We start from the raw sequence: 22,436 nt of genomic DNA, 5'->3' as shown, positions 1-22,436 counted from the left end.
AGTGTTTTTTACAAAACATTTACACTTACAATGGAACCGATTTGTATGAAATGTGATGTAAAAATTATGTTTTTCTAGTAGGTATTCTGAATACTCCATTGAATGATGAATCAATGAAATACTTGCTCAATTTTATGGTTTTACATTTGTTTTCCAAGAGAGCACAGGAGTCTACAACCCAAGATTATTTTAGAGAATACTAACAGCTTCTCATGTAATTAGTAATTGTAAATAATTTGTAATAACACTGGATAATCAAACCCTAAGAAGGATAGAAACAAGAAGAGGAGTCTTAAAGTTGACACTTACCTACGAAGAAGGTATTTCCAGAGCTCTCATCAGTTACAGGTGATGTATATTCATTCCTAGCACTCATCCCTTTATCAAGAAATATCAAGCTCGGGAGCCTGTTTTTTTTTTTTATATTAGTTTCTCTTTTAATGCTTAGATTATTTTAGCTTAATTAACTTGATCATAATTTTCATTTCAAAGCTCTGCACAGAAAAATTTCTGTGAAAATAAGTGTGGATGTTGTTCACACTTAACAAATTTTACGTATGTAGTGGCTTTGTAATGATATATTTTTTGTTTTTTCTCAGGTCACCTGCTTTTCTATCTCTTTAGACAAAGACAGAGACAGAAGAAGAAGTGATCGCAAAAGGAGTCGTTCCCGGAGTAAAGACAGGCGGAGAAAGTCACGATCTAGATCTCGTGATAAGGGCAACAGGTAAGTTTAATGTGTGTGATTAGGACACAATTTTTTTTACTTCAAAGTTTACATTATTATATATATCTAATTTTCTTAATTTTTGTATAGAATTTTAACAAAGATACGTTCTTTATACTTCCAGTCTGTGAATATTATAGAAATGGAGACTCTCTTAAGCCAGCTTGTATTAGGGTAGAGTTCCATTCCTAAGATCCTAAATGTAAAGTTTTGGAAATTATACCAATAGTCCTTATTAGATAATACTTGTTCAAAATATGGAAATAATGTGGACATTTCTTTTGTTCTTTACAAATGTAGCACAAAAAATATTCCAGGTTGATTTTTTATTAATACATTATCACCATTAAATTGTTTTTTTGCATATTATCAACTAATACTTCCAGTTAAGGATAATTTATTATTCTTACATGCTCTCATGTTTCAGTGTGTGATTTACTAAAGTATACTGGGGAAATGTTACTCAAAATTAATAAAGTTACCAAGACTTGTAACTCTGATAAAGAGGATCAGTAATTCCTTTCAGTAGCAACTATTCATGCATAATAAAAGAAATGTTAACTTTTAATAAGCTTGAGGAATAAGTCACACTTGAAATTGTATTATACATTTTACTTGGAATAGTTTTGGTGTAGACAAGAAGAAAGCCAGACGAAGGAAACAGTCTCTGTACTGGGATGTGCCACCAGCTGGATTTGAACATATCACACCTCTTCAGTATAAAGCCATGCAAGGTAGCACAAAAATGGAAATATATGTTTTAAATAGAAAGTAAAAGCATTCATTAAGAAATGTATTCTAAAGACAGCTGGTGTCAGTATTAAAATAAAGTACAAAACAAGTTTTAATAACCATAGCAGCCATCTTTAGAGTACATTTTTACTTCAAATTGATTTCTTGTCACCACGAATTAAGAAATGTATTTAACCCTCTTGCTAATGTAAGTGGATTACACCAATCATGTGGCCCTAGGTGATGTATATTCATTAATTTCACTCATTCCTTGTTGAGAAATATCAAGATTGGGAGCTGTATTAATTTTTCTTTAATGCTTGGATTTCTTTTAACTCCATTATTTGATTTAAAAATTTTTATTTCAGAGCTCTGAACATAAAAACACTACAAAATTAATTGCTTGCTGTTCACACTTCCTTTCTAGAATTATAACAAGAAACTATAATTGTTTATCCTAAATAACTTAAAGCTCATAACAGTATACATCTGTTTGTTTTTGTTCTTATTATTTTATTTCCTTTTAACATTGTCTAACTGATAATCCTACCACTCAGACTGTAAGCCAATTGGTGAATGTGCTGATCGTGTTACCATATTTAATGAAGTAACGTACAAGCTGCTTGTGAGCACATCTTTTAAATATTTTTCATATTCTTAGCTGATTTAACTTAAGTTCCTAATTTTTACATTTTAATTACTTTTTATAATTATAAATAAAAATACACTTGAAAAGCAAGATATATGGAACTTGGGTCTTTTTGTTTTGCTGTTGATTATCGATAGCAGATTATTCTACCACATTAAATAATTTATTTTAGTAAATATTGTAGCTAAGCATGCAGAATAATAATGTACATAAGGCAAATTATGTCCTATAACTGTCACAATTTTTCTACTGTATCATGAGAGTCTCTTAAAAACTCAGCTGAACTTGTTGAAGTGATTCCCATGGAAAAAAATTTGAAAGTGAATGTTGTGTTGTATAATCCCCTGTGCAGAAAACTGTAGTATAATGTCATTTGATAGATTAAAACCTTGGTTTTTCCACTGATTGTAAACAATGTAATTTAAAGTGTTAGAACTATTGGCAGTTTGTGAAAGAGATGATGTGGCAGGAGGACCTGGTGAATGGGTGTCGTTTTCTAGTTTATGGCTATGTAAACAAACATGACTGAAAGCTATAAAGTCTATGCTTTGCCTGAGTAATATCTGTATTATAATGACTAATATATGTTAAGTTCCATACTACTCAGAGGGAGATAGATAAACTAGAGAAGAGGGAATACCTGTAAAGTAACTGTCACAATTCTTAATCTAAGTGAGATTGAGGATTTTTTAAATATTTACTTAAAATTAAGAACTTAAAACTTATAACATTAAAACTTTATTGATTAATTACATTTTAATGCCAAGTTTATTTGTGGTTTGTGATAAAATTGATTTAATTTTTAATGCAACTGTCTAAAAAGGTGATATGCACACCTTGATCTGTTTGTTGCAAAAGGGTTAAGTCTGTATACTCTGTCTTTATCAGCTGCGGGACAGATTCCAGCAACACTTGTAGCAGCACCAGGGATGGCACCAGTGCCTGTTGTAGGGAGCACCATCACTAGGCAAGCTCGCCGACTCTATGTAGGAAACATTCCATTTGGATGCTCTGAGGTACTTATGTACTGTTTCTTATTCACTCGTGGTGGAAAACAAGAGTAACAATGTGTCTGCTCTTTCCTGTGCCCAAAATGTCTTGTACCCAGTACTAGGGCTCATTAGACTGGCTGGAATACAGTGGGTGTGGTAATGGTTGAGATGCTATTGGTATTACTAAATTGCATGAACAAGACCTTCTGCAGTGTAATTTTTATCAATTTTATAGGAATTATTTATTACTTTACATGTTAACACTATCAATTGTTAGTAACTGTGATCAAATCAAAAGTAATAATTTTAATGTAACTATAACATTCTATTTGTGGTTTTTAACTTGATTTAACTCTGTAATGACAATGTTTAAAGAAGGCTGTAAACCAGATATTGTTCAAATGCTCAATTCTAACTTATCACTACATGACTACTTTAGTTGTAACCATTTTTAACATTTTGTTTGTGATATGTTATAAGAGTGGTGTAAGATTATTTGTAAAGAAACCTCTAGATTTAGTTTCATTTAGTTTTGCATTAGGAAATGTAATTATTATTATAAATGTGAATCTTAAATTAGATAATATATAAAACAGTTATAATGAAGACTGGAACTTTCATATCAACTGATTAGTTACATCTACTAAAGTCATACAAAGTGAATAAACTGAGTAAAGAAATAAGTTTAAGGAAGATTTTATGTAATACTAGTAATTATAATGTATTAAGTTGTAATGTACAAAATAATTTATTTTTATAAAATAAAAATGTATTTTTGTAGGTTGAACATTACTGACCTAAGAATATTTTTCACATTAAATTTATTTTTATTTTATTTTTTTAATTTCTCTAGTAAAGTTAAATTCCAGAATAATGTAAGGATGATGTTACTGGCTACAGTTTGCTAAGTTAACAGTTTTATGTACTTGTGTATTGTAAATATTCATGATTTATAAATAATTTAATGTTAAGAAATATGTTTAGTTTTTAGCTGCAACTTTATTTATGTTTGCTTTTACTTCATTTTTCTTGTCCGTATTAGTGCTTCTCAACCATTTTCAGTATCATTCACCCATTTAAATTATTCACAGTAGCTCATTCATCCTGGTTCTAAAAAAGACAACAAAAGTATTAAAATGGAGAACTCTTTATTATGGTTTAAATATACATCAAACTAGGACTAGAATGAATACAACATAAACACAAAACAAATATATCTATCACACTGAGTAAAATAAATAATAATAACTAATGACTTTTGTTCTTGAGTGTTTGTATAGTTGATAATGCTCAATCACCCTGTATGTGATCTCATTAACCTCTGGGTGGACCTGGACCATTTACTCAGTTTAAAAGTGCTAGTCTGTATGATTGACTTCTTTATGCTGCATTCTTTCCAAACTTTTTTGTTAATATATAGAACTATAGTTCACATATTTCTTCATATGGTGTTTGATTTTCTAGCACTAAATTTCACAGTTTCATACTGTGGGTAAGTACAGTTTAGTACAAAAAAGTTAAATTTCTTCAGGGATTTGTTATCTCTGATAGAATGTTAAGTACATAAAATTCTTACTTTCCAGAGGTATGGGCTTGAAGCCAGAAAGTGCTGGCAGTGTTGGCTTGTTATGTGATAAGAGTTCAGTCAAGGCCTGATTGTTAAATGAATGCATGTATATCAAACTTTGGTAAATTTCTAACAAAAGTGTGTAAGGCATGACAGTCAAACTGTGGTAAATTATTAACAAAAATGTGAACCGTTGTAGTGAGGCTGCGTGACAGACTTTTTAAGTCTGATTTGATTTTAATGATAAAACTAATTCAGTTAATGGTTTTGATTTGAAAAAATCTTAGTGAAAAATTTTGATCTTGAGTTCTGAAACATTTGAAAATCACAGATGTTTGAATGCTGGTCAGTATTTTTACTGAACTAACACCCTAGAAAGTTATAAATTTTAACACTTTTAGAATTGGAAATTATAGTAAACAGGAAAAAAAAAATTAATATGGAGGTCCTCCAAATGTCTTAAGTTTAACTGTTACATCCACATTCTTTTATGTTTATCTCAGTCTTATGGAAAGTAATCTGTAGAAAAGTTTACACTTCACAAAATGGGAAATGTACTGTCTTAGTAACACTGACCAGTAACAGGCTTTGAACTATGAACTTCTGTCTGTAAACAGGTGTTTTTAACTAGTGTTGGAATGATGTTCTTAGCATAAAATAAACTCAAGTCCGGTTTGAAGAAAATCTAAAATTATAAAATTGTTGATAACGTGAATTTTTCAGAATTTTCCTCATTTCATTCTTAGCATGGACACTTTGAAATTAACAGAAAATAGTCTGAAGTATTCATTTATTGCATGAAATTCATTAATAAAAAGAGAGAAAACTACAAATCAAATAACAGAATGTTTATGATAAACCTAATCACTGTGAGTGAAATGAACGTTAAAGACAGCTTGTCAGCTTGTTTCTTATGTTACCTATTATTTGTATGTTGATCAATCTAGGCTGGGATATTTGCAGATGAATTTTAGAACCCATTATAAATATCATAGGAACAATTTTCTGCTTGTATGATACAATAACGAGTGTAAGTGCAATGTTGTGATGTGTATTGTTAGTAATTTGTTTTATTAGTTTTCCTTTTTTGATCTAAAATGAGTGAAATTTAAAAAAAATAAAAACAGTTTATAATTTTACTTGTAATTATCATACTCTGTGATGACTCGTACATAAGACAGCACCTTTAAAAAAATTAATCAGAATAATGAAGTTTACAGGCCAAAACATCATATTGAAATATAAAAGTTTTATTGACCCATAAAGATGTTTATTTCTTTGGAAAGTTCTTTGTTAGGTGGAATTGCAGTAACAAACTGAGGAAGACGTGTTTTACAGCACTTTATACAATCTTAAGGAAGTGATAAAACTGACAGTAACATGAAGTATTGAATGTCCTACTATGAGTTTTAACTGTTTCATACTCTTCTCTTTTTAAAAGCTGTAGTGCAGCCAAGTGATTATAGTTGTTGGTTTTTAACTTGTTTACTTGCAGAGACATACATAGTTCGCTACTATCTACGAGTAAGAATGAATTGTATCTTTTCAAATTTTCTAGGGTATCTAGGGTATAAATTAAAGTAGTTTTCCCTCTTTTAAAGACCAAAGGATTTCTTCCAAGTACAAGGAAAGGTAGATATATACGTGTTATAGGTTATCCAAAAGTATGCTTCTGTGAATGATCAGACAGTACTGTTTTGATTTGTTGAGGAAAGTAGAAATTAGAATTGTCATGCAGAAAATAACAGAGTAATATTTCCAGAGTTTACTTATAACAACTGTAAACAGATGCTTCTCAGTTTCTTCCTTTTTCTAAGTAGTATACCTTTTATCTGCCTAATTTTTTAGAACTGTCCTTTGTTATTGCCATATCTTTGACTAGAACCCCCTCATTTTTTTTGCTTAGAACTGCTTTCCTTGCAATTTTATGAATGCTAAGGACGATTTGAAGAAAATAGAAATTTATTTATTTCTTAGAAGAAATCTAAGACACAAACTTGTGGTTTACTGGTTTATTAAGTTTGAAAGGGCATAATGTCAAATAGAAATTTATAAATGAAGAAAATGTAAGGTGCACAATGTAAAACAGTGGTGAAAAATTTTTTAGTGTCTAAATATTGAAAATACAACAAACCACGTAAGGATGAATTGTTATACTTATTTTTTACATAACTTTCTAATGAAAAATTTGTAATAACATTCAATTTTGAGCAATGAAATTATGAACCTTTTTTCCTTTATTAACTACGCTGACAGAGGAAGTAACAAATGTGAATTCTGTTAGAAAATGAGAACAAATCTTAGATTTGGAAACCTAAGAATGTACTTAAGATCATGCAAAGAAAAAAACGTTATTGGGAGACTTAGTGGAATAAAGGCAGAATGAACTGATTATTGAAATAATTTGTCAAAAAAAGTATTAAATTTTTAAGAAATAACTTTACAGTTGCAATTTTGCAATTTAAAGTTATTAACTTGTAGAAATTTTAAATTTATTAAATTATCAAGTCTTGTAATAATTGACTTCAGGGCATCTGTACATTGAAAAACCTGTATTGATGAAAGAGTAAACTGTGATGTAGATTGTATTGCTCTGAAACTTACAAAATTTAAATAATAGGATTTATTTCAGATAAAGATTTTTAGTATTATTAAAAATTCTTTTTTTGAAGTGGGGATATCTTCCATGAGTCAACTCAGAAAAAAGTTATTTTACAAATCATAGTTTGTGTGACATGCATCTGATAGTGAATAAAAACTGTAATTATAACACTAATTCGTTTAGCAAAAAAATGTTGATATTAATTTCTTAGACTTTTGTTAAATATGTTTATTTCCTGAATAAGTTAGTTTTGTTAATATTTTACCATTGCTACTGGTGACATGGTAAAAGGCCCAGCATGGCCAGGTAGTTAAGGCACTCGACTCGTAATCTGAGGGTTGCTGGTTCGAATCTCTGTCATGCCAAACATACTCGCTCTTTCAGCTGCAGGAGAATTATAATGTGACAGTTAATTCCACTATTTGTTGATAAGAGTAGCTCAAGAGTTGGAGGCGGGTGGTGATGACTAGCTGCCTTCCCTATAGTCTTGCACTACAAAATTAGGGATGGCTAGAGCAGATAGCCCTCATATAGCTTTGAGCAAAATTTAAAACTAAACAAACATGGTAAAGTGCAGTTTTTATTTTTAAGTTTTTCACTGCTGTCTACGTAGTAGTTAGAGAACGTGTGCTAAGTTTTTTTGTTACTATAATTCATTTTTTAAAATACTATTAAGGAGAATTAAATTAGTAATACAATTTTAGAAACCTTTTATGTATGTATTAATGAAGATGTATAATTTTTGTACAGGAAGAGATGATGGATTATTTCAACAGCCAGATGCATGCCTGCCATTTCTCACAGGCCCAAGGAAATCCTGTCCTTGCATGTCAGATCAATCTAGATAAAAACTTTGCTTTTCTCGAAGTAAGTTAATACGACTTTTTATTTTTCAAAACCATGTTGTTCCCTCTGCTACTTTTTAAAAGTTTCAGCATTTCAAGTCTCTTACATGTTTTCTATTTCAGCAAAATAAATTGTAAATTTGTTTATATAGTCTTTCCTTAGTTTTGTTTTCTCTGCTACTTCTTTTAACAGTTTTAACATTTCAAATGTAGTAGTATTTTAGCTAAAGAAATTGTTAACTTGAAGATTACCTAAGAAGACTGAAACATTTTGTACTTTGCTTTAGTTAAAGTTTTAATACCCATACCAGTCATCTTTAGAATCCACTTTTACTTTGTGTTGGTTTCTTGTCATCATGAAATTGGGAATTTGGTCTCCCTGCTACTGTTTTAAAGATTTTAGCATTTTTATTTATATTATTATAGCTAAAGGAAATAAAAATAGAAAAAAAATATACTTGGTACATTAGTTTTTCTATTTTCTTGACAAGCTAATAATTAAATAGGAAACAAAATTGTATAATATTTTTAAAACTGGATGATGTGAAGTTTAAATTTTTCATTAAACTATTATACCAGAGCATAACATTTAAGTTTTATAACTGCTGTATTTCTTTGAAAGCTACTTATTATTTGTGCTAAAATTGAAGTTAACATTATTTGGTTATGTGCATAGTATAAAAAAATCTTAAATAGTAATCCATAGAGTGATTCTTTTCAGTTTCGTTCTATTGATGAGACCACACAAGCAATGGCATTTGATGGAATTAATTTCAAAGGTCAGAGTTTGAAGATTCGTCGACCTCATGATTACCAGCCAATGCCTGGAATGTCTGAACAGCCTAATAGTGCTGTTGCAGGTACTATGCTGAGTTGAGTTTTCTGTTTCTTATTTTTTTATAGATTTTTGTCTTAATACAAACATACAGCATTGTATATAAAGGTCCATTTGTTAACCTAATTTAATATTCAAGCCAAGCTGATAGGAACTTTTATACTTTCAAACCACACTTTGTAGATCAACATGTGAGTTTTATAGGCTGTTTTTGAGCTAATTTGTTGCATGTTACAGTATAAAAATTGGGTGTTTAAAGTGTTTAAGGACATTAGCAATCAAGCTAAAATGACAAAAAGCTGATAAACTCAGAGTAATAAGTTCAGTTCTGTTTGTTTTTGAGAGGAAAAAGTCCCTAAGATTTATAGCTAATACAGCAGGAATTGATTGACACCAAAAAGATAAGTTGAACAAAAAATCTAATATTATTATTTCAAATTTTAATCAAATGTATTAAAAATGGTTGATGTATTTCAAATGTTTAGAAATTTGTTAATTGTACCTCTAACATTTGGCTTAAATAAATTAATAAATTTTGAAATCTGTTTCAGCTAATTTTCATAATGTCACAAAAATATAGATAGAATATAAAAAAGTAAAAATGTAGTGTTTGTCCTATCAGATTGTATATTCATAAATAGTGTGATCATATTTCCATTGTGATAGTTGACATTTTGTTACACTAGGTTGTAAGAATTCTTGAATTACTTAATGAGTGCTAAAGACAAGAAATTTCTTTAATAGTTTTTGAAACTTGAACAAATGTAGCTTTGGTTTAAAGTTTTTATTGTTTCTACACTTTTTCAAAAACATGACTGAAGTGTGACTTTAAGAATTACAGGCCATGTTTAAATTATGCTTTTTATTTTTTTGCATAGTCTCTAAAGAAAATGGGAGTATATCACTAGACTGGTGTATTGAACTTTTATTATTTTATAAATATGACATTTTTGCCATATTAGTTTTCAAGTTTCAGTTAAAATCGTATAAATTTGTAAACTGTATTAATGAAGTGGTAACAGTGCTTGTACCAGACACAATAGTTTAAAGTTTCAAAATGGTGTGATTTGAAATGAAACAAAAGAAGTAACAGATCTTTAAATATTTTTCATAAATTTTTTCCATCCTGTGTCTTATTCAAAGTAAGTGAAATTAACTGAAAAACAATGACTGTTTTTTGTGTAAGATTTTGTATAATTGCAGGTAAATCACAACTGAGTACCTGATAAAGGTCAATCTTTAAAGTGAAATTAAGTTCTACATGTAGAGTTCTTTTGTGAATTTTGTATGTCTTTAAAGTATTTGAAAATCATGCACCATAATCTGTAATTGTATATCATTAAGTGTTTTTAATTTTTTGATATAGGTGTTGTGTCAACTGTAGTACAAGACTCACCACATAAGATTTTTGTTGGTGGTTTGCCCTCCTATTTGAATGAAGATCAGGTAATGTGTGCTTTTGGAATTATAGAAGATGTGTTGTTTAGGACAGTATGTTGGAATATGTTTTTTGTGTCTACTTGTATATTTTAAAGGTTCTCTAGACAAAAGTTCTTGCTGGATTATTATTGAAGTATCATTTATTAAGTATACAGCATTAAAACATTAAGTATTTTTAACAAGTATCAGTGAACTATAAAATATTTATGAAATACGTCTTTGAAAAGATGTATCTGGTTTTAGCACGTCTACTGTTAATTTGACAGTTGATTAATTCAGATGTTTAGGTTGTAATAAATATTAAGTTAGACAGTTCTTAAGGACTTCTGGGGGTATAAATATTAAAGTTTCATACAGGACTGGTTAACCATTAAATAAAAGATGAGTTAAAACAGTAAACCTAAATACAATTGGCACACACACACACACACACACACACATTAAGTTAAATTTGAGGAATATAAAAAATAACCCTTAAGATTCAGGATGAGAGGCTAGTCATATTCACAAATGGTTTTACAGGTTGAACTTTTTCTTCTCTTGTCGATAGAGAAATAATTGACATGAACATGATCAGTTAGCTGTTAACTTGAGTGAAATGTAGTTGTTTAGAAATGAGAGCTTTATGTTTTAATTGTTTAGATCAGTAGAGTTTGAAATGTGAACTAAAAAACTTAGAATATAAGCTTTTATATATACACAAGGTTTGTTGTACCACGTTTCAAACTAAGCCTACTTTTGATCTTTAAAATGTTTATAGACACAATTGATGTTTTGCTCTTTTCATTTGAAACTGGAATCATGCAGAAACAAGTGTGGGTTGGAATTAAGGTTTCTGATTTTTCTACAATTTTATAAAAGTGCTACTTTTCATATTTAGTTATCTGTAAACTGTTTACCAGGGGAAGGAAAACTTGTCAGAAGCTCATGTCACCTATGTATCTACCTTTAACTGAATGTGAAACAGAATAACAATAAATGAAATAAGGCTAGCTCTGTCTAGTGGTGTTGCTAGATTGTAGATGAGGACAGTGGGAATCTCTTTAATTCTTACATGTGTGTCACTAATTAGATGACGAGGCATTTGGCTACCTTAAGAGAGTTGTAGTTACTCCTACTGTTAACCTGTGCTTGGTTGAATTTCTTCACATTGACATTCAGAGCACCAGGCAGAAATCACATTGCATCAGCACCGTCCAACAGTCATTGCAATGCCTTGTTTCAATTAGACAGATTCCTGCAGTCTGTGCCATTGGACAGTTTTTCTGTTTAATTCATAAATGTTTAAAATTGTCTTTGTAGACTTTGCTAATTATTGGTTGTAAATTCAGTTTTCACCTAAATGAGTAAAGAAATTTTACAAAATGGGCATTCTCATGAAAATTATGAAATTAAATTTTGTTTTTATTTTTTGCACTACTCTGTTTTGGTATGCTTCTATGATCAATATGCTATTAATGTTTTATACATTTGTTACTTTTACCCTATATCTGAAACAGAAAAATAATTCAGCTCTATTATTTAAAAAAAAACAACAAAAGAGTAAGTATAACTAATATTTATTAATTTTGTGATAACTGTGGCACTTTTAGGTGAAAGAATTACTAATGTCATTTGGTCAGCTGAGAGCTTTCAATTTGGTAAAGGACAGTGCAACAGGACTTTCTAAAGGTTATGCATTCTGTGAATATTTTGATATAAATCTCACTGATCAGGTAAGGGAAAATGTTCAGTAATACTATGTATTCATGCCTATTACAGTGTTATTTCTCGTAGCTTTTCAATTTGACTGGAAAGAAAAACATTTATTAAAATATTTACTGAAAATGAATTATGTGGGAATTAATGTTGTCCACTCAACAAACAAGCATTTTTCACATTGACATACACAAGATGTTGGTAAAACTAGGACATTCTGTACACTTGTTTTGATCTATTTGAGACATTTGGTTCACTTTATCTCTTATATAACATCATTGGCTTTGAAATGCATTTCTCTGATTTATTCATGTATCAGGTTGCTTCTGAATGAATGACTGTTGGTTGCAGGGTCATGTTATTACATGACTTGTGCAAAAAACAAGTGAGCTAAAGTACCATCAATATTTCAGTTAATTAGTATGGTAACTGTTATCTTCTCTCTGTATTGTATATAGAAAATAAGTGGTTTCATCCACTTTATTTGATCACTTGTGTTATAATAGGTAAAAAACATAATTACTTGACACATTACACTGAATAGAGCCCATTTGTTATGAATAGTGTATAAAAAAAACACAAGTAATTTGAGAGTTAATTAGAAATAGATAAGGCTAATAATTAAAAACTTGATTTAAAAATGGTTGTATGTAATATTTCATCAGTACTATCATGTGCAGGTCAATACTTCATTTAAGTGATCAAAACTTAATGAAATATTAGATTGTTCTGTGTTGTCATACAAAACAGTGATTTGAAACATGTTTAAAATGTTCATTAAAAGTACATAATAGAAAAGAGAAGCATCTGTTGTGATTGCATGACAGTTTTATTAAGTTATTGTGAAATGATAAACATGTTCAACTTGTGTAATTGATATTTTTGCTGCTCTTTGTAGTTGCATTACATGATTGATGTAGGTTTGAATACTGTTTCATAATGTTATGAATAGGAATTTGATTTATGAGTGAGAAGTTTCTAGTAAGTGGCTTGAGTGGAAGTTTATAGAATATGTGAGAAAATAAGTTTCTTCATACTGATTGGGTCTTGATGGAAACTGACATTTGTTATGATTGTTGTTCAGTGAGTTTGTAAAGAACTTTTCTCATAAGCTTAGTTATTAAGGTGGGAGAAGATGTATTGAGACATGAATTGTTTTCTAAACTTGCTTATTTTGTTGCTTAATGCTAGGTATAACTTGGTAAGCTACTCTACATGGCTGTTGTAATGGGAGGTGTTGAGTGTGGAAATAAAATGTTTTTCAAATCGTGATATATAAACTGTTTGTTTTATTGTAATGTGTCAGTTAATATGTTTCCTTAAAAATACCAAATAATTTGTATTTGTTAGGTAGTACAAAAATTGTGAGAGAAGAGCAGAATATTTCAGTTACATCTGTGCTTCTACTTATTAAAATATCTGAAACTTCATCTCAACCAGTAAAAATTGTAGAAGTCCATTGTACTCTCAGTCCATGTGTTTATAATATTTTATTCTAGGCTATAGCTGGATTGAATGGCATGCAGTTAGGAGATAAGAAACTGATTGTACAAAGAGCCAGTGTAGGAGCCAGAAACAGTACGATGGCAGTAAGTTCAAATAGTTTTCTAACATTTTGTACAAATACTAAAAGTTGTGTGAAATCACATTAAACTGCTGAGGTGGTTCAGTGTTGCTTTCTGTACCTCTGTCAGCTTGCTGCATATGCTATGGTACTTAAAATTAATCTGTTAAGTATATGAGCAAATCCAGCTAAGCTAAACAGTAACTTTTCACAGGCTGTTATTTCTACTTGCTACACAATTTTCAAATGTTTATAGACTACTGTAAGAAAATCAGGATTTATATTAAATTTGTATGCGCATTATTTTTCTGAAGAAATTTGCACAGCTTGTAGTAAGTGTTTGAGTCACATTCAGTATGTTTTTACTACATGCAAACCTTTTGCTTTTAATTTAATGAGTGTTGGACATTTTTATAAATGCATTCAAAACAACTTTTATTATAACACTACTTACATGCCAAAGTAAGAAAATATATATATATAAAGCTTTTTTTTTCCTGATGGTATTCCAGTTTGTACTAAAATATAGTGTTAAAGTATATCTTATTTTTAAACAATCTTTTATCATGTATAAGTAAAAGACAGTTTCATATGACTTCATTTATATAAATAGATAATTTAGTATTTGTATTTAATATGGCACTGTAAGGTAATTTTATGGAGTGATTATAGCTATCCCAGCTATACAAGATAGTTTGGTTTAAATACTTTTTTCAGGCTATTCCTCTTTCATGGTAGGAGAAACAGAAAAAAACTTTGAAGTCTACAGAGATTAATAAATACATATTTCCAGTTTATGAATGTAACAAATAAAACATTGTATTTCACCAATGTAGAACATTTGACAGAAGAAATTATATAGTATTTACATATTTGTCTGAGGCAAGCACAATCCTGTTTTTCAAAGATTTCTCTATTATGTAACAAACATTGTTGATTAAACCTTGTATTGTGTTGACCATACTCTAAGGGGTAATTTTTGGTTTTTATATTTGTATTCTGAAGTATGTGAAAAATGTAAATTGTAACTATATTAACATATTAAATACCATTATTTAAAAATTAGTTAAGTTTCTCTAGTCTGGATTTACTCCTGTAGTTTAATACCCATGTTTTGTTTGAATTCTTCAATCAGGCTCCAGTTCAGATCCAAGTACCTGGTCTTCAACTTTCTGGTGGAGCAGGACCTCCAACTGAGGTACTGTGTCTTATGAACATGGTAACTCCTGATGAACTCAAAGATGAAGAAGAATACGAGGGTTAGTTTGGAAGTTTTTCTGAAGTCCATTTTAGTTTTCACAAGTTTCTATACAGTTGATGCTTAATCAGATATGAAGGGCTAGGAGAGTTAACGTTATTCTAAGTGTTGTATGAGAGACTTGCAGGTGATAATTTAGATGAGTGAATAAATGAATTAGGTTGTTGATAAAAAAAATATTTACTGTTTATTTAAATGTTCTACAGTTACCTGCTTATCATTCTTAAATCCGTGCCATTGAAATTATGAAATTTGTGGATGTATAAAAGTTAATTACAACACCATCTTAGTTTTTAACTTGGCCTGCTGTTACTTTATGTACACAAACACTTGTAACACATTTTAATTTCAGTAAGCCTAATTATTGTCAGTATTTGAATTTTGAATTAATAATTCTGTCATTAAATTTTACCCTCGGTGTGGATTCCTGTACTTGGTGAGGCGACCTCCTAGGGAATGTTCTGTTCTTTCAGTTTACCTCCTCTAGGATCTAAACATCCACCCACGTGTTTGCTGTGAAGGGGAGGAGAGGATTCTGGTGGTTGAGGGGTCCAACCCTAACACACCACTTTGGCTTTGAATTCCTGTAGACGGGTGGCATTGGGTGGCCTCCCTTGGGTCAATCAGCTGGTCCACTCGGGCTAGGGTCAACCAAGTACCAGTGTTGTATGTTCTCAACAGGTATTGTGGACATTGTATCTGATGCTGGAGTTTGAGTATAGTACTCACGAAACCCTGGCATTGCTGCAGTGTCTTTGTTTGACATTGTAGTGCGTTCCCTCTTAGGGCTTTATGGTGGGTGGGGGTCAGTGGGCACCGAAATTTCCCTTTCTTTAATATGGATACTTCAATTAAAAATCTTAATAAAATAGTGAAAAAATAGTCTATAGAAGGGACTAGAGGGACTTACTGGTACTCCAAAGTCAGTAAAAAAGCTCTGATCTGGTGACATATTGGTGGAAACATCCACATCTCAACACAGTGAACTCCTGTTGCATTCAAAGCCAATTAGGGATATACCTATAGAGGTTACACATCATGCTACTTTGAATTCATCATGAGGAGTTATTGTTGAGAGAGATTTGAATAACATCCCAGAATTGGAGATTCTCACTGGTTTTTCCACCCAAGGAGTTTCTGCAGTGAGGTGTATCTCCACTTGCAAAGATGGACTTATGGTGCCGACCAATGTCCTCATTCTCATATTTACGTCACCACGTCCGCCTGTTACCATCAAGGCAGGTTATCTTAATTGCAGAGTACGGCTATACATTCCAAACCCTCTCTGATGTTTCCACTGTCAACGGTTTGGTCACTTGAAGACGTCATGTTGTGGTTCCTTGACATGTGCTCATTGCAGTGGCAAGGACCATGATGCCTACGAGTGTGAAACAGACCCTCATTGCATCAGTTGCAATGGCTCTCATCTGTCCTACTTTCATTCTTGCCCTAAATGGTTGGAAGTAAAAGAGGTGAAGCATTTGAAAATGATTCATAACATTACCTATCCTGAGGCTCGAAAATTGCTGTCAATCACCTCATCTTGGATGTATGCTGCTGCACTTTGTTGCACAGCTACTGTGGGAGTGCAGACAGATCTCTCTGTGCCTCTTAAAAAATCGTTCTCCAAACGAAAAGTCTTTTGACCTTCATGGTTAAAAAATTGATGAATCAACTTCAATACATCTCTGTCCCTTACATACATTCCAACAAACCCCAAGATTCACATTCTTTGGTGTCAGGTACAGGCATTTCCTCGGATACATCTTCTCCCACCCCAAGTTACAAAACAATTATTTGTTCATGTCCTTAGTTGTTGGAATTCCCTTCCAACAGCAAAGACCTGCCCAATCGACCCAGGGCAGCATCCATGTAGGTCGACAGACCTCCCTCGAATAAGGAAAAAAAGACGTGATCGTAAACAGAAAGGTTCTGCCAACTTGCCCACACATAAATAAAAAGGGCCACCCTGATACAATGGAACTGTCGAGGTTTACATTCTAATCTGGATGACATCAAAACTGATTGCTTCCTACCATCCTGTATGTCTTTCCTTACAAGAAACATTTCTGAAACCTGCTGATACAGTCACCTTTCAGCAGTTTTATTTATACAGAAATGACAGGCTGTGTGGTGGACGAGTGCATGGAAAAGTGGCACTGTTGGTTGATCAGCATGTGACCACTCTGTCTTTGCCACTTGACACACCCTTGGAGGCCATAGCATCCTTGTTTCCTTGGGTCATATCATCACTGTTTGTTCTCTCTACCTGTCACCTGGATAGACATTTGATCAATTGGACCTTGATGCTCTCATTGAACAGTTGCCATCTCCCCTTTTTCGTCCTTGAGGACTTTAATGGACATCATCCTTTCTGGGGAAGTGCTGATATTGATAGGAGGGTGTTGCTCTGTAGAGCATATGCTCTCTGATAACAACTTTTCTCTTTTCAACACTGGTTCTTCTACTTATTTTCATGTGCCTAGTCAGTCCTTTACTGCTATTGATCTCTTAATTTGCTCCCCTTCATTATTTTCCCATTTTTCATAGAGGGTTGACAGTAATCCACAAGGCAGTGATTATTTTCATATAATCTTGAGAGAGACTGGCCATGGTTGATGCCACCTGACCCGCATGCCCTGGTGGAAGCTGGATCAGGCAAACTGGCACTCTTTCACTGCTCTTGCAGAACTTGATCCTGCCATTGTCTGTAAACCATCAGTAGATGACTGTGTGGCAGCAGTAACTGACTGTATTGTACAAGCAGTTTCTCAATGTATTCCTAAAACCTTGACACGTTTTCAACTATATTATCGTCCATGGTGGAATCCTGCTTGCCACATGGCATGGAAGGCTCAAAAATGAGCCTGGGATCTTTTCCGTGGATATCCCACACTCTTGAATCGCATTGCTTTCCAGTGGGCTTGTGCACGTACTCGATGGGTAAGACGTCAAAGCCAGAAGGAATCTTGGATTAAGTTCACAACCAGCATATCCTCTACCACCAGTTCCAAAGTCATTTGGGACAAGATTCGAAAGGTCAGTGGGCAATATCTCTCTGTTTCCCTCTCAATCTTGCTCTCTGATGGCCAGAAAGTGGCTGATACTCAGAGCATTGCCGATACTCTAGGTGAAAGCTTTTGATGGGTGTCTAGCACTTCTGCTTCTTCCACCTTCTTAGCCACCAAGACTGGGGCAGAGCAATCAACTCTTTCCTTCTGAGCTGATTGTCTCTATGACTATAACTGTCCCTTTACACTGGTGGAACTCAAACTAGCCCATCATCGGTCTGGCAGTACATCGGTTGGACCTGATGATATACACTATGAGATGCTGTGACATCTCTCTCTTGCTATTCTTCTGATTGTTTTTAACAGGATTTGGCAAGAGGATGTTTTTCCTGATGCCTGTTGCCAGGCTATTGTCCTACCTTTCACCAAGCCTGGGAAGAATCCCAAGATTTCTTCAAACTACTGTCCAATTGCTTTTACGAGCTGTCTCTGTAAGACCTTAGAAAGGATGGTTAATGTTCGTCTTATTTGCTTCCTCAAATCAAACAACCTCCTCTCACCCACCAAATGTAGGTTCTGACGACAGCGCTCCACCATGGTCCACCTGATTCGACTTGAAGGGTCAATTAGAGAAGCCTTTCTCAAATGACAACATCTTATATCAATATTCTTTGACATTGAGAAGGCTTATGATACAACATGGAGGTATGGCATTTTGTGAGACCTCCATATATATGGGTTACGTGGCCATTTGCCCATTTTTATTAAAAATTTTTTAATGGACAGGAGATTTCGCTTTTGTGTGGGTTTGACACTTTCCCGTTCTTTTCTACAGGAACTTGGAATCTCTCAGGGCTGTGTTCTGAGTGTCACACTTTTCGGTATAAAAATTAATGCCATCACTCGACAACTCCCTCTTACTGTTGCAAACAGGCTCTATGTCGACAACTTTCACATCTCATGCCAGTCGTCAAACGTGAGGTATATTGAGCAGCAACTACAGACTTCTCTCAATTGTTTATTAAAGTGGACCACTGCAAATGGCTTTACCTTGTCTCTATCTAAAACCATTTGCATGCAATTTTGGTGCTGATGGGGTATTCGCCCTGATCCTGAACTCTGTATCAGTGAACTTGTGCTGCCTGTAGTCTCTGAGACTAAGTTATTTGGGCTTATTTTTGACCATAAACTAACCTTTATACCACATATCAAGCAGCTACAGGTCAAATATACAAGAGCACTGAACATCTGCCGTGTCCTCTCTCCCACCACTTTGGGAGCGAATCGATGTTCTATGCTAAAGATTTATTGTGTTCTTAGTCGATCGAAACTCGACTATGGATCATTGGTCTATGGCTCTGCCAGACCATCAGCCTTAAAGATGCTAGACCCTATTCATCATCAAGGACTTAGCTCTGCACTGGGACTTTCTGCACTTCCTCAGTTCAGAGCTTATGCATAGTCTCATGAACCTTCTTTGCACCTCCTACGTTTGTAACTGTCTTTACTATATGCTTCGAAACTTCGTTCCTTACCAAAGCATCCAACCTGTGGTTGTGTTTTCCTTCCTCGATGGACCATGCTTTTTCAGACCAAACGGTCTGCCATTGCTCCTGTTTTGGCTTTGTATCCAGGTGCAGTTAGATGAATTGGGTCTGTCCTTGGATAACATTGCTGTATCCACTGGTCAGCCCATCCTACCATGGCTTCTTACAGTCCCCAATTGTGACATATCTTTAAGTCATCTGAGAAAAGTAGACACTCCTGATTGGAAATACTGTCTGCTATTTGCTGAACATCTTTCAAACCATCCTTCCATTCCTGTTTATACAGATGGTTCAAAATAAGGTGGCTGTGTGGGCTCTGCCATGGTTTGTTGTGGTTTGGTGGTTGCACACAGAATCCCCTCTACAGCTTCTGTATTCACTGCTGAACTGTATGTCATTTCTCTTGCCCTGGATCACATAGAACCTAAGCAGTACTCAAATTGCACGATTTATACTGACTCGCTTGGTTCTGTACTGGCCATGGAATCGCTTCACATTGGTTCACACCCAGTTCTTGCTGATATTCAAAACTGACTGGCCCATTTCTCTAATACCTATTTCTATCCAGTTTTTCTGGATACTGTTCCACGTTGGTATTTGCAGAAATGAGCTCACCAACACTGCAGCTTAATCTGTCTACTCTGGCACTGTTACTGCTGTACCTGTCCTATACATGGACTATGGTCCTTTATTCAAGGCTCGGCTCCATACCAGCTGGTAGTCGACTTGGAGTGAGTAACACGAGAACAAGCTTTTCCAAATAAAACCCTATGTTAGACTTTTGCCATCTTGCTTACATAAGGATTGGAAAGAGGAAGTTGTTCTAACTGTACTACGCATTGGTCACAGTTTTTTAACTCATCATGTTTTTTTTTAATCTGGAACTGATGCACCAGTGTGTAGTTTGTGTAATACTCACATCACAATAAGCCACATTTTACTTTCTTTTCATCGTTACAATTCACAACGATGGCACAATTTTAAGCATGTTCTGTCCTAAGGTTTGTCCATAACGTTAGACAGTGTAATTGGTGATGGTGACACTGTCCACCTTGGTAATGTTTTTAGGTTTGTAAAGGCCATTAATCTTTCTAATGCCATTTAAGTATTTTTATTTATACATTATACCTTTTTAATGTGGCTCCTTTTAAAAATCATAGTTCATCTAGTTCAATTTGAAATTAGAAACTGACCATAACATTAAGTAATTAGAAACCAGGACTGGAAAGGCCAACTTCAGGTGACTGACGGTGGTTTTTGTACTTAACATGTTAGTCTTCCTGGTGAGTTATGATTATTACAGTCATGCTAGAGAAAGTCCTTTTCAACTTGAATTACTGGAGTTTTTCTCTGGCTAAATGTAAACATTGGCTTTATGTTATTTGTTTTTTTTTACCTTAATTTCCTTTTATAAACTTCCTTTTAACTTTTAACCGGATGTTTGGTGCAGGTAGCCTAGCTGCTTTGTGCCATAAAACACTAAATCAGCCAACCAACCATTAAATTTACAAGTAATCTTAGATAACTAATTTCATCATGGGTAATTGAACCATTCAGGTTAACTAGTGTTTAACCAGTATATTGGTTAACTGTAGTCCTTTATTCAAGGCTCGGCTCCATGCCAGCTGGCAGTCTACTTGGGTCGACTGGGTCACATGTAAAGTCCACTTTACCATGTGGTTAAGTCAAACTCCATCATTATCATTCTAGTGATAAGACAAGGTTTTGCAAAAATATTTGTACAGAAATTACTAGGAACTTGTAGTTGTCATGGGGTTCAATTTTAATGGCCATCAAAGACAACCCAAAAATTCCTTGGATGACCAACTTAACTCCCATGTTGTTTGATAGACAATTATCACCCTGGAACAGACCCCTACTCAAAACAGCATCATAGTCTACTGGACATTAATCTATGTCCGAATGTTCATTTTTAATTATCATAGTTGAAAGGCAGACTTCCATGTTTATTAGTCGCATGTAGACGTAAGGCTAATACAAGACAGACTTGACCATTCGAGTCTAGGAAATAGGAGAGACCTAACTACTATAAGAAAAGTGTGAAAGTCCATGAATTAAACAGAACATAATGATAAATGAAAACAAATTTTATGAAGATGTTTTGGTCAGTGTGAAAAAGAATAACAATAAATGAAATTAGGCTAGCTTTCTCTCCACCCAGGTCATTACAAACTACAAATAGGAATGACAGCATATCATGAGTGTGTGGAGTGCTCTGGAAATGTGTACATGGTATGGTGTAGTAATATGTGTGAGAGTTCCAATCCAACTCTAATCTTACCACAAACTGTAATTGACAGACAGATCAAGCTGGTTAAAATGAAAACCTTGAACATGCCAAGCCAAGATTGCTGTTCTGTTTAAAAGTTGTATAAATTATTGGTTAAGATAATGTGTAACAATGGCATGGTTTTGGCTTATTTTTTCCAATGTAATGAAATTTCTCAAGAAACAAGACATCAAAAATTAGTTAGATTTAAACATTAGCAACTAAATATTAATTTGGAAATGTCACGGGTTCGATTCCTTTTTATACCAAACATGCTCGCTCTTTCTGCTGTGGGGGCATTATAATGTGAGGGCTAGCCCCACTATTTGTTGGTAAAAGAGTATCCCATGAGTTGACAGTGGGTGGTGATGACTAGCTGCTGTTCCTCTAGTCTTACACTACAAAATTAGGGAGAGCTAGTGCAGATAGCCCTGATGTAGCTTTGTGCAAAATTCAGAACAAATTGATTCCTGTCTCCCACACCTAATGAAAGATAATAACAGTCATCCTTTTAGCCATGTGGTTAAGTCAAACCCTAAATGTATAATGACATTTTTATTAAATAACTATTTTCACTAACTTCACAAAAAAAGAATGTATTTTAGTGGAAATATCATTGCATAGTTATATTTAAAGAATTGAAAATAAAGTATTTAAAAATATTGTAGAGAATTAACTT

At 33.2% G+C, this 22,436-nt stretch overlaps 1 protein-coding gene across 8 annotated transcripts in view; it reads left to right on the top strand.

Annotated features, from left to right (window-relative positions):
* Positions 1-22,436, top strand: part of LOC143254418 (splicing factor U2AF 50 kDa subunit-like) — a 32,454-nt gene that overhangs the window by 7,603 nt on the left and 2,415 nt on the right. For 3 of the 8 annotated variants that reach the window (XM_076509550.1, XM_076509547.1, XM_076509549.1), the window contains 9 exons: positions 625-727; positions 1,352-1,461; positions 2,997-3,124; positions 8,020-8,136; positions 8,836-8,986; positions 10,316-10,395; positions 11,982-12,104; positions 13,587-13,676; positions 14,787-14,910. In XM_076509550.1, the coding sequence (XP_076365665.1) occupies positions 625-727; positions 1,352-1,461; positions 2,997-3,124; positions 8,020-8,136; positions 8,836-8,986; positions 10,316-10,395; positions 11,982-12,104; positions 13,587-13,676; positions 14,787-14,910 (1,026 nt within the window). Of the gene's footprint in view, positions 1-599; positions 728-1,351; positions 1,462-2,996; positions 3,125-8,019; positions 8,137-8,835; positions 8,987-10,315; positions 10,396-11,981; positions 12,105-13,586; positions 13,677-14,786; positions 14,911-22,436 lie in introns of all 8 variants that reach the window. The other 5 variants (XM_076509554.1, XM_076509552.1, XM_076509553.1 and 2 more) reach the window with 3 other exon arrangements.

This window comes from Tachypleus tridentatus, chromosome 6 (genome assembly GCF_004210375.1).
Source record: "Tachypleus tridentatus isolate NWPU-2018 chromosome 6, ASM421037v1, whole genome shotgun sequence".
Lineage (NCBI taxonomy): Eukaryota > Metazoa > Arthropoda > Merostomata > Xiphosura > Limulidae > Tachypleus > Tachypleus tridentatus.
Note: the sequence above shows the minus strand (reverse complement) of the source record. Positions and strands in the feature narration are given on the sequence as shown.